This window comes from Phyllostomus hastatus, unplaced genomic scaffold (assembly GCF_019186645.2).
Source record: "Phyllostomus hastatus isolate PE091 unplaced genomic scaffold, TTU_PhHast_1.1 phas_scaffold_93, whole genome shotgun sequence".
Taxonomy (NCBI): Eukaryota; Metazoa; Chordata; class Mammalia; order Chiroptera; family Phyllostomidae; genus Phyllostomus; species Phyllostomus hastatus.
The window spans coordinates 45,256,791-45,271,581 of NW_025334042.1; the positions used below are offsets into that span (position 1 = coordinate 45,256,791).

At 43.1% G+C, this 14,791-nt stretch overlaps 1 protein-coding gene and 1 pseudogene across 2 annotated transcripts in view; one reads left to right on the top strand and one right to left on the bottom strand.

Moving 5' to 3' along the window:
• FAM234B (family with sequence similarity 234 member B) overlaps nt 1-11,150 on the bottom strand; it is a 32,213-nt gene extending 21,063 nt beyond the window's left edge. The window contains exons 1-2 of one of the 2 annotated variants that reach the window (XM_045829707.1): nt 11,019-11,150; nt 3,945-4,343 (exon numbers count right to left, since the gene is read on the bottom strand). In XM_045829707.1, coding sequence (XP_045685663.1) covers nt 3,945-4,343; nt 11,019-11,055 — 436 coding nt within the window. In that variant the 5' untranslated portion in view covers nt 11,056-11,150. Of the gene's footprint in view, nt 1-3,944; nt 4,344-10,554; nt 10,675-11,018 lie in introns of those variants that run through there. The other variant, XM_045829709.1, reaches the window with a different exon arrangement.
• Nucleotides 11,151-12,540: 1,390 nt separating this feature from the next.
• Nucleotides 12,541-14,035, top strand: LOC123813090 (annotated as a pseudogene).
• The last annotated feature ends 756 nt before the right edge of the window (nt 14,036-14,791 follow it).

Sequence of the window (14,791 nt, forward strand, 5' to 3'; positions counted from 1 at the left end):
AACAAACACTCTCTACAGCACCTCAGTTTGGGTAAACCACAAAAATACTTGTTAGTACGCTACACAAAAAAGCCACTCACAAAAGACTACATTATATTTACATAAAATTCAAAACTAGGTAAAATTAGAGACTATATAGCTTATGGACACATATGTGGTAAAACTGTAAAGAAAAGTAAAAATTAAAAAATCAACTCAGGAGAGTAGGGGGCACACTCCAGAGGGACACATGGGGCTTTCAGAGGTCATTACGATGTCTTGTTTCCTAAGCTGGGTGTTGGATATGCCGAAAGTTTGTTACTAGCTTTTACACTGTACTTATACACAGTGTATTACAAGAGCTCAATTAGAAAAATCAAAAAAAGAAAGGAAAAGATGTTCTGTATCATAGAGACATAACTTAAGTCACAGCCACCCAGTTTTGCCTTAAGAGAAAGTAAAGATGAGAACACAGAACTCATCAAAAGCTAATTCAATTAGGACCACAGAAATGTCAGAGATGAAATATTTCTAGATCAAGATAGTACAGGGGTGTGGGGATATTATAGGGGAAGGAAACCTGTTCCTCTGCCCTGGCAGGGTTTCTAGCTGGGACTGACAGAGATTAATGAGAAAAGCATTTAAACTTTATTTAATAAAACTGTACACGTACTAGAAGGAAAATGAAGACCCAGTGGTGGCTAGGCCTAAGTGCTTATATCCCAAGTTCAATAAGAGAGGCAACTATAAAAAAATAACTAAAATATATGTGGAGACTAGAGGAAGATAAGAGGTATTTTAAAAAGGTCTGTTTGGAAAAAGAGGATATAGAGTTCCAGTGAAGATGGAGGTGTAGATAGAAGCCCTTTGCTTCCTCACACAACCAAAAGGAGAAAAACAACTCACCTAAAATCAATAAACAACCAGAAGTTCCAGAAAATCAAACTGCATGGAACTCCAACAACCACAGAATTAAAGAAAAAATCAACCAGAACATCCAGACTGGTAAGGCAGTGGATGGAGAGAAATTGCAGTGAGGCCATGGCTGGCCTCAGGGCTGCAGGGCTGGCTGCAGCGTGGTGGCAGGCTGCACGGGCAGGGCTGACTTAAGGGGAAACTGAGACTCAGAGCAGGCTGTGGACTACGGCAGTTGCCTTGGCAAAACTCCCGGTCTCACACAAGTTCGTTGAAAAGTGTGCTAGAGAGGAGCAGGTGAGCTTCACAGTTCCCTCTCTGGCCCCTTCCACACAGGCAGCACCCCTGTGCAGCAAGGTTTGCCCTGCCTGGGTGAACACCTAAGCCCTTCCCTACAACTTATCAGGGGCCCCAAGCAAAGAAATAGGGCCCCCATGAAAGAACAGAGCAAAACCTCAGAAAGAGAGCTAAGTGAGGAGGATATAGCCAACCTAGCTGATGGAGAATTTAAAGTCCTGGTAATCAAAATGCTCACAGAACTGAGCTTGGTCGAAAAATGAAAGAACAAATGAAAGATACCCAAAATGAAATAAAGTAAAATATGCAGGGAACCAACAGTGACAGGAAGGAAATCAGGACTCAAATCAACGATTTGTAACAAAAGAAGAAATAAACATCCAACTGGAACAGAATGAAGACACAAGAATCCAAAAAAATGAAGAGAGGCTAAGGAACCTCTGGGACAACCTGAAATGTTCCAATATCTAAATTATAGGCGTGCCAGAAGGAGAACAGCAGCAAGAAATTGAAAACTTATCTGAACAATTAATGAAGGGAAACTTCCCCAATCTAGCAAAGAAAATAGACTTTCAGGAAGTCCAGGAAGCCCAGAGAGTTCCAAAGAAGTTGGACCCAAGGAGGAACACACTAAGGCACATCATCAAGTTACCCAAGATTAAAGACAAAGAAACGATCTTAAAAGCAGCAAGAGGAAAGGAGACAGTTACTTACAAAGGTGTACCCATAAGACTTTCAGCTGATTTCTCAAAAGAAACCTTACAAGCAAGAAAGGGCTGGAAAGAAGTATTCCAAGTCATGAAAGGCAAGGACCTACCTCCAAGAATACTCTATCCAGCAAAGCTTTCATTTAGAATGGAAGGGCAGATAAAGTGATTCCCAGATAAGGTCAAGTTAAAGGAGTTCATCAGCACCAAGCCATTATTATATGAAATGTTAAAGGGACTTACCTAAGAAAAGGAAGATCAAAAATATGAACAGTAAAATGACAACAAACTCACAACTATCAACAAATGAACCTAAAAGGAAAGAAAAATAATGAAGACAAAAAACTAAGCAAACAAGTACAACAGGAACAGATTCAGAGAAATGGAGATCACATGGAGGGTTTTCAGTGGGGAGGGGGAGGAGAGGAATAGCAGGGAGAAGGTACAGGGAAAAAGAAGCATAATTGGTAGGCATAAAATAGATGGGAAGGGGTCAAAAATGGTATAGGAAACAGAGAAGTCAAAGAACTTACATGTACAACCCATGGACATGAACTAAGTGGGAAGGGATGCTGGAGGGTTGGGGGGTGCACGGAGGATAGAGGGGGAAAAATTGGGAAAACTGCAATAGCATAATCAATAAAATATAATTTAAAAATAAATAAATAAATAAATCGGTCAGTACACATTTCTCTTGGCCCCATGTCCTGTCTCTGGTGATAAGGATGTTTCTCCCCTGCTGGTATAGAAAGAACATCTCTCACGTGGAAGCTTCACCTCTTGATTTTAGGAAGAACTGAAGGTCAGAGTGGCCTTCTTGCACCTGCTGTTGTTCAAGTGCTTTTACGTCCAAATAATCAATATGCCAAAGTGACACATTTGAGGGTGGTGTGTTCTGACTTCTTTCAGCTTCATGCAGCTCACAAAAGACAGGGCTGACTGCTCAGCACTGACACTTTAGATGCAATCCCCATTCTTGCCCCAGAGCAAGGTATTTTAAAGGGTCCTGCTCCAAAAATGAGACAAAATAGCTAGAATGACTTGGGAAGCACCATCTTAACTAACCATTAGGGACAAAGAAGAAAAGTTGCTGCAAGAAAGCAACTTTCTTTTACTTGAAAAGAAATTATTTTAAAATTCAAATTAGGTCAGGTTTCTGTGATCAACAAATGCCTGAAGGTCCTACAGGAGCACTGGCTTCTGGTCTGGCCAGGCCTTGGGCCTTACCTTTCCCTTAAACAGCCCTTCCTACTGCTTTGCTCTGCCCTGACACGGCGTTGGCTGCCTCAGGAGCCCAGCAAACCAATGCTCTGTCATTTGCGCCTAATGAAAACCAACGCCAACTCCTCTTGCACCCAGCCCCCTCCCCTCTGGCAACCGCCAGTCTGTTCCCTGTGTCCGAGTCTGTTTCAATTTTGTTCATTTATTTATTTTGCTCCTTAGAGTCCACATAAAAGTGAAATCATATGGTATTTATCTTTGACTAACTTTTTCATTGAGCGTAATACCCTCTAGGTCCACCCATGCTGTCACAAATGGTTAGATTTCATTCTTTTTTTATGGCTGAATAATACTCTATTGTATTAAGAAGTACAAATTGGTAGTCACAAAACAGTCACAGCGATGTAAAATACAATAGGGGACATAAGTCAATAATATTGTGATAACTATGCACGGTGCCAGGTGGGCACTAGAAATAATGGGGGGGGACACTTTGTAGAGTGTATGACTCTCTAACACTATGCTGTACAGCTAAAACCAATACAAAATAATATTGACAATAATTGACAATAAGTTATAACTGAAAAATAAAAATTTAAAAAACAAGGCCAACAGAAACACAGCAAAGCAGTGATCTTCCCAAGTTTTTTGAGCTGTATCAATCTATCTTTTTGTTTTATTTCAAACCTTAATCTCCTAAAGGCTCCTAAAAACACACAGGGCAGGAAGTGCTACATGACACACACTAGTTTTTAAGGACTTGTAGGAAACTTTCAATGCAATCAGAAGCTTTACAGAATTAGGGCTGGAAATCCTACAACTCACCTCCCTGGGGGCGCAGGCGGCGGCTCCACGTGCTGTGCAGGTCCCTGGGGGGGCAGGGGATCAGGAAAGCACACACGAGCACCAGGATCATGGAGATCACCAGAGTCAGCAGAAACACAGATGTGCGCACGTAGGACACGAGGGAGGAGGCTGCCTTCTGCTCCAGGCCTCCGAGGGGTTCCGAGGGGTACCCCTCCGTGGTGACCTCTGAGAGGTGAGGCTTTGCAGCCCCTGCAATGTCAGCGTCGGAGTCGGGCTCTGGTGCTTCTCCCAGGGCACTCTTCCCGTTTTTGACCCCTCCATTCTTCTGCTGCAAGTCCAGCACGAGATCATCTTCACTCTCGTCACTGTCGGCCTGCGTGAGGGGGTCATACTCGCCTAGGTCTGGGCTCTTCTTCCCTGAAAAATCAGGAAGAGAGGCTTCAAGGAGAACAAGGAAGGAGAAATCCTCACCAAGCACATGCCAACTCTAAACACTTAGGAAAATACACAGAACTAAACAAAATGAAACAAAGCAGATTTACAAGCCAGGACCTTTGTGGCTCTGTAAAACAGACGCCAGCATGGAGGAAAGAATGGGGTGGGGGATGCTAGAAGAAAGGAAAATCACAGTGTTCTGGAAGTACTATTTGCATGAGTTGAAGAAATTGGAAAGGAAAAGAGAAAGCAAATTTCAAGTGCCTTTTTATGATTTTTTGTTTATTTAAAACCTATTTTAATTTGTGTGAATCTCTCTAATGAAAAAGACGATAGCTCTTACATCATCAACCTTCCATATGCTTTCCATAAAACCTTCCACACTTCCTTAGGTATGTGGTGCTCCTATCTTTCCTGGGACTTCCCTAAACTTCTAAAACAATTTTATTCTCTCTACATTGCCTCTCACAGTCCAGTATTTGTGGCTTCCAGCTGTTTGTACAAAACAACTGAGAAGATGAACACTAAATGCCACCTGGAGAGGTTTCACTGGGAATTCACTCCTGAGAACCTTCCTGGGATTCTGACGCCCTTTCAAGTACCTGTTCAGGTAAACAGTGTTTATCTCTAGAAATGCTGTTCTGAGCAGGTATTCTGGGAGGGTTGGGGTTAAGCAGGAACTCGTGGAGGCAGAGGGCTTGTCTTAAAGATGGTTTACACAACAAGGGCCTGTTTTCACTTAGACCTTATGTTTATCAGGGGTGGCCAAGAGGTGAAAATTAAAGGAGGGCATGCACACACCTCCCCACAAGCCACCCCTTGGCCCTGCCTGCCAGTGACTGGATGATTTTACCCTTTATTTCATGTCATAACCAAGTAGAAACCAAGAAAAAGTTTCTGTTTTTGGAAAGTACTTGGTAAGCTGTGACTAATGTAAATGCGACTTTAAATGTTCTGTTAAGAAGAAATATAAAAGTCTAATTTAAAAGGGAAAAAGAATTCTTGATGTTAATCTCTGCCTCTGATCACTGTGATCTTGGTGATATCACTTCATTTATCATGTCTCAGTCTGCTCAAGACATGAAATGAAGCAATAAAACCCGATATGGGAAGTAAAATCTTTTTTTATTTTTGATTTTAATGATAGAGGAAGACAGGGAGAGTGGGAGAGAATGTCAGTTTGGTGTTTCACTTATTTACACATTCATTGGTTGATTCTTATATGTGCTTTGAATGGAGATTGAACTCATAGCCTTGGTGTATTGGGATGATGCTCTAACTGAGCTACCCAGCCAGGACCTATGGGAAGTAAAATCTTTAGTGTGAAGTTTAGTGTTTGGTTCGTACAACGTCAATACATGTGTGATTTAGAAATGAACACGCCAGCCCTGGCTGGGTGGCTCAGCTGGTTGGAGAGTCACCCTTACGACAGAAAGGCCGCAGGCGGGATCCCCTGGCGGGGTGTCAGGTGTCCGGCTGTACATGGGAGGCAAGCGATCCATGTTTCTCTCTCACACAGATGTTTCTCTCTCGCCCCAGCCTCTCCTCCTCCCTCTCTTCCTCCCCCTCCCCTTCCCCTCTCTCTCTATAATCAATAAAAACACATCCTTGAATGAGGATTAAAAAAATAAAAAATAAATGGGCCCAGATCCACTTTCAGGGGCAATAACTTAATAACTGGCACAAGAAACAAAGAGAAGTAAATGATAAGTCAGCAAGCACGCTGAGGCCCTGTGACAAACGGGCAGCCCCCTGCTAGCTGGGACAGTGACATCCACCAAGGAGCAGCAGTTGGGAAAAAGGGAATCTGAGTCAGCAGGCCTACATTAAACTCTGGATTCCAACTGCCCTACTTCCCTCCTCCAGCCCCCGCCTCTGCCCATCGTAAAACAACTGCCCATGTAAATATGAAGAACAATCAGAAAGAGGCCATCACTAGCAGTCATTCTGTAAGATACTATAAAGTTGTCCAAATAATCAAGAAAGAAGTTACAACAAAATATCAAACAATACCAACTAAAAAACAAATGCCAAACAAGTGACACCGTGAAATGTAAGAAATAATGAACAGATACTTCCCCATGGAATCCAAGAAATTAAAGAAAATAGCCTTCTCTGAAATAAGAAAAAACATATTTCTAAGAGAAATGACAGTTCAATAGAGAAGATAACGAGTAAACAAGCAGGGCACAGAAAAATGGAAGACAATAAAACAATTTTAGAAACAATATCTCTGTTGGGATCAGCAGAAATAACAGACACTGAAAACAGTCAGAGACAATAACGAAGAGACTGGTGAAAGGTAAGAAAAATGAAATGGAAGGAACGACAGCTGGCAATTCTGAACCCCTGGTATGCACCCTTTCGACCCGTTTACTGTCTTATCTCAGGAAGTCTTCATAACATCTCTTTGAGCTAGGCACCCCATTATCTCCATTTCAAAGATGAGGACACTGAGGTTTCGACATTTAACTAACTGGCCCATAGCTAAACAGCAAGTAAGTAGCAGCGCAAGGATTCCAACACAGACAATCTGGCTCTGAAGTCTGTACCAACTACCGATGTTCCTCCCATGGAAATGAGGAAAGGAAGGCTTTTACTAGGTCTAGAAAAAAAGGGATGACTATAGAAAACAAAGATGATCCAATAAATGCATAACTGAAGAGGAGAAAAGGGGGAGAAATGGAATAAAAACCAGTATTTAAAGGATATACATCACTGGCCAGTGTGGCTCAGTTGTTTGAAGCATCGTCCCATAAACCAAAAGGTCACAGTTCAATTCCCAGTCAGGGTACATGCCTAGGCTGTGGGTTCAGTTCCCAGTTAAGGTGTATACAGGGGGGTTGAGGTGGGGCAACCAACAGATGTTTCTTTCACATCGATGTCTCTCTCTCTCTCTCGCTCTCTCTCTGTCTCTTTCTCTCTTCCTCTCTCTCTGGAACCAATGGATATATCCTTGGGTGAGGAGTAAAGAAAAAAATAATAAAATAAAAGATATATCAAAAAAAGTTCCTTCAATAAAGCCAGACCTAAAACTGCAGAATAAAGAATACAATGATTCTCAAGAAAAACTGATAGAGGTTAATCAAAACTGAGACATGGTCTAGTAAAGTCATTGAACTTCAAGGACAAAGAAAGAAACGTATGAGTAGCCAGGCCAAGGGAAAAAGAATGAAGTCACTAATGATGGGAACAAAAATCAGACTGACTTCTCCACACTAACATACATTCCTCAAAGACCATGCCACAATACGTAAACGACCTTGTGAAGTACAAGAACTCTGGTCCAGACACGACATTTGTGAAGTATAAAGGCAAGAGTGCAAGAACTCAGAGGCTATCTCACTCTTGCATCTTTCTTTTACAGATCACAGAAAATGAGGGCCAATTCTTGCCCAAACCCTTAAGATAAATATTTACTTTTACACTATTAATAGTACATATTTTTCCAGACAGTTCAAAGACAAACCTCTGCTTAATTATTACAGACCACAAGTTTTGATTAGAGAACTCCTAAGTGAACGTTTTTTTCTATGTTTCACAGAAAGACAAGGGTGCATAAACATCAACTCTCTGGGCTGAGGAGCCAACATCAAAACCATGCTGCTAAGCTCAGGGCACTTCGGCATTCTCTTCTCTGATGATTTCAGCCACCACCCTCACTCTTAACGAACGAAACCTTTTCAAAGAATAGAGGAGGAGACACTGATTTCACAATACATCAATACAAATGAGCTTTCCATAGCTATCACTTTCCCTGTAGAAAGACTGAAAACGCTAGTTACACACCATTCCCAAAACAGTATGGAGGAAAACGTAAATAGGAAAGAGATGCAACTGTACCATCCCCAAAGGTTTCTAAGAACATACTACAATATATACTGTTCTATGACATGTACTATAGTTTACACAGACTATACTATACACTCTACTGCAACTAAAGATAAATAATCCACATCATGGATTAGTTTACCCAGGCAGGGCACATGATCATTCCAAGTTACACATAATAAAACAAATCATTGCAATAACATTATGCCGATGTTCCTTTCAGTGTTTGACCTTCGAACTTTATAATGAACTAAAAAGATATATGCTTAAAAGATAAACAGTCTCACAGGCTGCTTTATGAATGTCACACTGTCCTTCTGTTATTAATTAACCTCATTCTATGCATGTGAGCCAAACATCTTTCCATCATGGGCTTGGTGGAAGGGTATGAGACTGTGCAGTGCAGTCCCAGCCACTGCTCTTTCTTCATGAGGTTGAGGACATGTCATTATCTCACTATTACATCAGCCTCCCTTCCAGTATCACATTCATAAACGATCATGGTGTTAATGATGATAATAACAATAGCTAACACTTATGGTATAACTAACACATGCCAAGGTTAACAAACCTCTCAAGTATATCCATCTCTTTGACTTTGCTAAATAACCCCATGAGGTCGATATGTAGTAGTGTGTGGAACACAGTGAATGTTCCACAATATTATTACTATACATGAAGAAACTAAAGCTTAAAGAGATTAATTAACTAATCTGGTAAAGACTGGATTTGAATTCAAGCCTGTCTTATGTTCTTAGTTGCCATTCTGTTCTGCTTCCTTACACATAAAAAATAGGAAGGACACCACTATGGTGGTCATTTCGCAATACACACAAATACTGAATCATTGTGTTGGGCACCTAAAACTAATATAATGTTATATTTGTCACTTCTGCCCCTTTAAAAGAATAGTGAGGAAGTTAACTAAAGTAGCATGACACAGTAACCCAAACAGAACAGCAGTCTCACAATCCCAATGACAGTGTATCCAAACACAACTAAAAGAAAGCAAATTTTACTTAAAAGCTAAAAATTGTATTTGGGGTAGAAGGGAGAAAAGGCAAGGGACAACTGAAGCATAAGCCAAAAAAAAAAAACAAACCAACAACAACAAAAGCAAACCTCGAAACAAAGAACCAACCCATATCAGATAAAAGAATGTATGGCTACTCTGAGCATTCAAAAGTATCAAACTCACTTGACTGCTCAGGGCAAGCTGCTGCCCAAACACAGGCCCAAGGACCAGACTGTGGTTTCTCTACCCTATCAGATGACCGAGTTACTGCAACTGAATACTCCAGGGGGTAAAAATGCCGCAGCCTCAGGATGTGAGACTGCAGAAGAGCTCAGGAGTTTGAAAGCAAGATTTTCTTGAGTTTTGAAAGCAAGATTTTCTGGCATTCCCATCTTCAGAGAGTAACTGTTACCTATGTTGCAGGGACGGGGGCGGGGGGTGAAAGTAAAAGAAAAAAGAAGTAAAACTAAGTATGTCTGACACCTCATTACTTCCTTTGGGAGGATATCATCCTACACTAAGGATACACAAGGCTACTTTCTTCCAAGTTAATCAATCATGCAGGTAGAGGGACATTTCCCCCCTTTCAGCTCAATGTTACATACACATTCCAAGGTAAATATTATCTGCGTTCTTTCCAATGTTCTAATAAACCCATGTGTGGGGGGAGGAATCTTAGGTCATGAAGTCTGGAGACAGAAATGCAAATTCATATCAAATCCATAGCCAACGCTGTCTTCCGTGGCTCGGTGTAGCAGACTGCAAGCCCCTGCATCCTATGCTGGATATCCACTGGATGGACACCTGACTAGCCAAGCCCTTTCTAACAATGCCTGTGAAAGCAGCTGCTCTGCCCACTAACCCCTTAAGCTAGCAGCAAATGCTTATAGTTTAATGTCTAAAAGTTAGTTAGGTAGAATCATGAAATTTTTAAAGCCTTAACATTTAAATTTCACTTGGGCAGAATAGAATATGCATTTACTAGAGTAGCAAGTTTCTAGCAGCACAGTTCCATTCTGAAGGTTAAAAACAACACAACAAGCTAACAAAAAACTTGGGACCGCTGCCCAAAGTACTGAGTTGGCTCTGGAAGCTGTCATCACTACCAGTGCTTCTTTTAAAAATATTCTATACTTTATCTGCAACTTGCAAGTGCCGTATCATTTCCCTCCCAAATGCTCAGCCTGGACAGCCAGAGGCTAAGTGGAATCAAAAGGCCAGGATCTAGTGTTAAAACTCCGGCAGCGTTCAAGTCTAGGTTTTTCCAATACTGCTTCGTGACTTTGGACAAGTCAATCAGCCAAGTAACTCCCATTTTCCTTTTCTGTAAACTCGGAGAGAAAATACCCATCAATTAGAGGGCAGGCTGCTCCAGAGGGTCACACGTCGTCCTGCCGCGCCCGGCCGCCGTTCAGGTGCAACCCAAGAGAGAGGGAGCTGGAGACTCAGCTGTACACCGTCCGCACACTGGGGAAAGGATGCTCCCCTTACCATCCCTACCCTTGAGAGGGCGGCGACGCGCGTTCTGACATTCGCCACCGCGACAGCGTCAGCCCGCTCCTGGCCACCTGCCCCGCGCGCCTCGAGCGATCCCTTCCAGCGGGTCTCCCCGGCTCACTCCGAGCCCGCGATCTCCGAACCGCCAGGCGCCACTAACCCCAGCCCACGGGAACTGCATCGCTCGCCTCCGCGTGCACGCAGCTCCGCCCGGGGTGTGGCTAAGCCTCGACCCGCTTCGCCCCCAGATCCTGGCCTCCTCATCTCCCTAGCCCGGGTCGGGGCCGGGTGGTCGCGAGGGGGCCACTCCTTACCCGGGAGCTTAAGCGCCCTGGACAGCACTGTCGCCATGGTGGAGGCCCCGGTGCGCGTGCGCGCGCCCGCGCCCTGTCGGGAAATGTAGTTCTAGGAGGGCGATGCCTGGGCCTGGGACCTGAAAAAGTGGGGAGCTGCGCGGCCGAGCAGCATGAAGGGGAGGAGCCCGCCTGCCGCCCCCGCACGATCGTGCACGCTCCTGATGCCTCTTCTCCCGCCCACTCGGAACCAGGCCCCTGATTTGGCAAGTGAGCTGAGGCTCACTTTCCTCCTCAGTGAAATGGGGCGATGGTAACTATCACGTAGGCTTGCAGTAAGAATGGAATGACATAACTGATTTTAAAGGAGGGGCGGGTTGAGAAATGTGCCCCGGGCTTTGGAGTCAACACAAGTGATTTCAGTCCTGCCTTCATCCCTTCCTAACTGGGCCATCGTGGGCAAGTCACTTGGTAGGACTAAGTTTCAGCTTCATTTTTTAAAAAAGGAGACAATACTATCTACTGCACAAATGTACTGTGAGAATTAAATTATATAATCTGTTTAAAACACACAGCGGGCAATAGACAACTGTTTCTTTGTTTCTTAGGTAAAGGTCCAGGCTTCCTGGAGCCCTAACCTTCATCTCTTATTATCAGTTTATGCAGGTGACGCCCTACCTGCAGCTCCTAGCTTGGAGGGTCTAGGAAGCAGACACTGACCTGCTTCTTCCTCACAAGCACCAAGAGAACGGCGTTTTAATGCAGGGATGCCGAAGGTGTTATCTAGAACACCCTCCTTGTTTGACTGAAGAGAAAACTGAGGTCTAAAAAGGTGACGCAACTTCTTAGTGTCAAACAAAAGCTCTAAGATACCTCTGGAGTTGGAGGCTGCCTCATTCCCATGAGAAACTGTAGACAGGACTATCCGGTGAGTGTAATCTGAGATTCTCTAACAGCCATCCCCATTACCCATTTCCCCAGGGAAAAAATGCCACTGACTGACTGAGAAGGACTCTATGAGTTCAACCCCTGTCTGCACCATATCCTAGATGTCAGATCTAGGGCTAGTTGCTCAAACTCTCTCTGCCTCAATATCCTCATCTGCAAAACCGGGATGAAATGGAACCTATTCCACAGAGTTGTCCTGATAATTGAATAGATAATGTGCAAAGCACTTAGAACAGTGCCTGGCATCTAGAAAGTGTTTCATAAGGGTTAGTTCTTTTGTTAATAATTTATTAATTTTGACAATTTAATAACAAAATATATATAATGATAATTTAAGGAGGGTTTTTTCCAGCCTTTTATAACACTCAAATTTTCTACTGTTTGCCGCTACTCTCGAGGTACAATTAAAAACCATATCTAGTCATTATAGAGGCTATGGCTACAGAGAAACTGCCATGAAGTTACAAAAATGCTGTACACGTGTCACCATGGCCATGGCCTACTCTTCCTTGGCAGACAGGCTGGTCTCCAAAAATGCCCTGGGTTCATCGTTGCTGCAAGAAATCTCCATGGCCCTAGCAGTCGTCTTCAGAAGACAGGCACTGCTGAGATGTCCTCTAATCTTGAAGAGTGGATTCTTGGAGCTGATACTTTTGTTGACCTTGAAGAGACTGGGCATGTCTTAAGTCTTGGTGATGGCATTGCCCAAGTACGTGGCCTGAAGAATGTTCAAGTAGAAGAAATAGTAGAGTTCCTTCAGGCTTAGAGGGTATGTCTCCGAACTTGGAACCTGACAATGTTGGTGGTATTGTGTTGAGAAATGATAAACTAATTAAGGAAGGAGGTATTATGAAGCAAACAGGAGCCACTGTGGATGTTCCCATTGGTGAGGATCTGTTGGGTCATGTAGTAGATGCTTTTGGTAATGTCGTTGATGGAAAGGGTTGGTTCCAAGACCCATAGGTGAGTTGGCCTGAAAGCCCTTGGAATCCTTCCTCCAATCTCTGTGTGGGAACCAAAGCAGACTGGCATTAAGGTTGTGGACAGCTTGGAGCCAGTCAGTAGTCAGTCGTGGTCAGTGTGAGCTGATTATTGGTGACTGACACTGACAAAACATCAATTGTTATTGACACAGTCATTAACCAGAAATGTTTTCAATGGTGGATCTGATGGAAAGAATGTAGAATGTATCTACATTGCTATTGGTCAGAAGAGATCCACTGTTGCCCTATTGGTGAAGAGACCTACAGATGCAAATGCCACCAAGTACACCTTGGTGGTATCAGCTGCTGCTTCTAATGCTGCCCCGCTGCAGTACCTGCTCCTTATTCTGGCTGTCCTATGGGAGAATATTTTAGGGACAATGGGAAACATGCTTTGGTCACTTATTGTGACTTACCCAGACAGGCTGTTGCTTATTGTAAGATGCCTTTGCTGCTGCTCCAACCCCCGGGTCCTGAAGCCTGTCCTCATGTGTGTTCTATATACACTCCCATCTGCTAGAGAGAGCAGCCAAAATAAATGATTCTTTTGATGGTGTCTCCTTGGCTGTTTTACCAGTCACAGAAACACAAGCTGGTGATGTGTCTTCTTACATTCCAATGAATGTCATTTCCATCACTGACGGACAGATATTCTTGGAAACAGAACTGTTCTACAGAGGTATCCACCCTGCCATTAATGTTAGTTCGCCTGTGTCCCAAGTTTGATCTGCTGCCCAAACCAGGGCCATGAAGCCAGCAGCTGGAATCAGGAGGTGGCTGCTTTGGCTCGGTTTTGCCCTGATCTCAATGCTGTCACTCCGCAACTCTTGAGTCATGGTGTGCATCTGTCTGAGTCGCTGCAGCAAGGAATGTACTCTGCCATGGCTATTGAAGAACAAGCAGCTGTTATTTATGCCAGTGTAAGGGGGTATCTTTATAAACTGGAGCCCAGCAAAATCACAAAGCTTGAGAATGCGTTTTTGTCTCTTGTTATCAGCCAACACCAAGCCCTGTTGGGCAATGTCAGGGCTGAGGAAATGATCTCAGAACAGTCCAACACAAAGCCGAAAGATGGTAACAAACTTCTCCATTGGATTTGAAACTTAAATTCTTAATGATTCACATCAAATACCAAGTTGGTTTTCTGACTGTTTCTTCTAGTAATCAGTTCCATTTGTAAAACAATTACTCTTATACTCCAGATCACATTAAAAATAAAGGTTTTTATTGCAAAAACAAAACAAAACATATATCTCTGTAGGTCATCTAGGAGGTTCAGCACAAGTCACAATAAGTCAGTAGTGACTTGCCTGATACCAGATTAGTTCATTGGGACACATTCTTGAGACATGAAAACTGATTTAAAAAGAAGCTTTAAGGCAAGTAAGATATAAAAAGTGTCCACTTCAGCTGCAGAAAAACAGGAACTTGTGTTTCCAGGAAAGAGTACGGTAGACTGGAACAGCCAGGTTACACAGGAGAGAAGGAAAGAGGAAATCTGCCCACTTTCTTAGTGAAAGGGTCTATTCCAGGAGAGTGCCTTCTTCTGTGGTGAATGTAAAATAAAGTTGTACAGTTTAAAGTTTGATTAAAATTTTGCTTTCAATGGTATAGTCATCCAAAGCACCTGTGTGCATAAACACAATTCTGTGTGTTCACGTAAGCATGTGTGAGTGTATACACATCTCATAGAGGTGGCATCTCCAGCCCCTCAGCTTTCCATGCCTAATCTTTGTGGCATTCCCACTTTCCCTATAATCACCCAAGCTTTGCCAAAATGATATTCAAGGGGAAGCAGGTGCTGAGGCGTTGCTCGCTTTGCCTTATTTGCTATCTGGAAATCTCTCCCATCCCCCCACACTG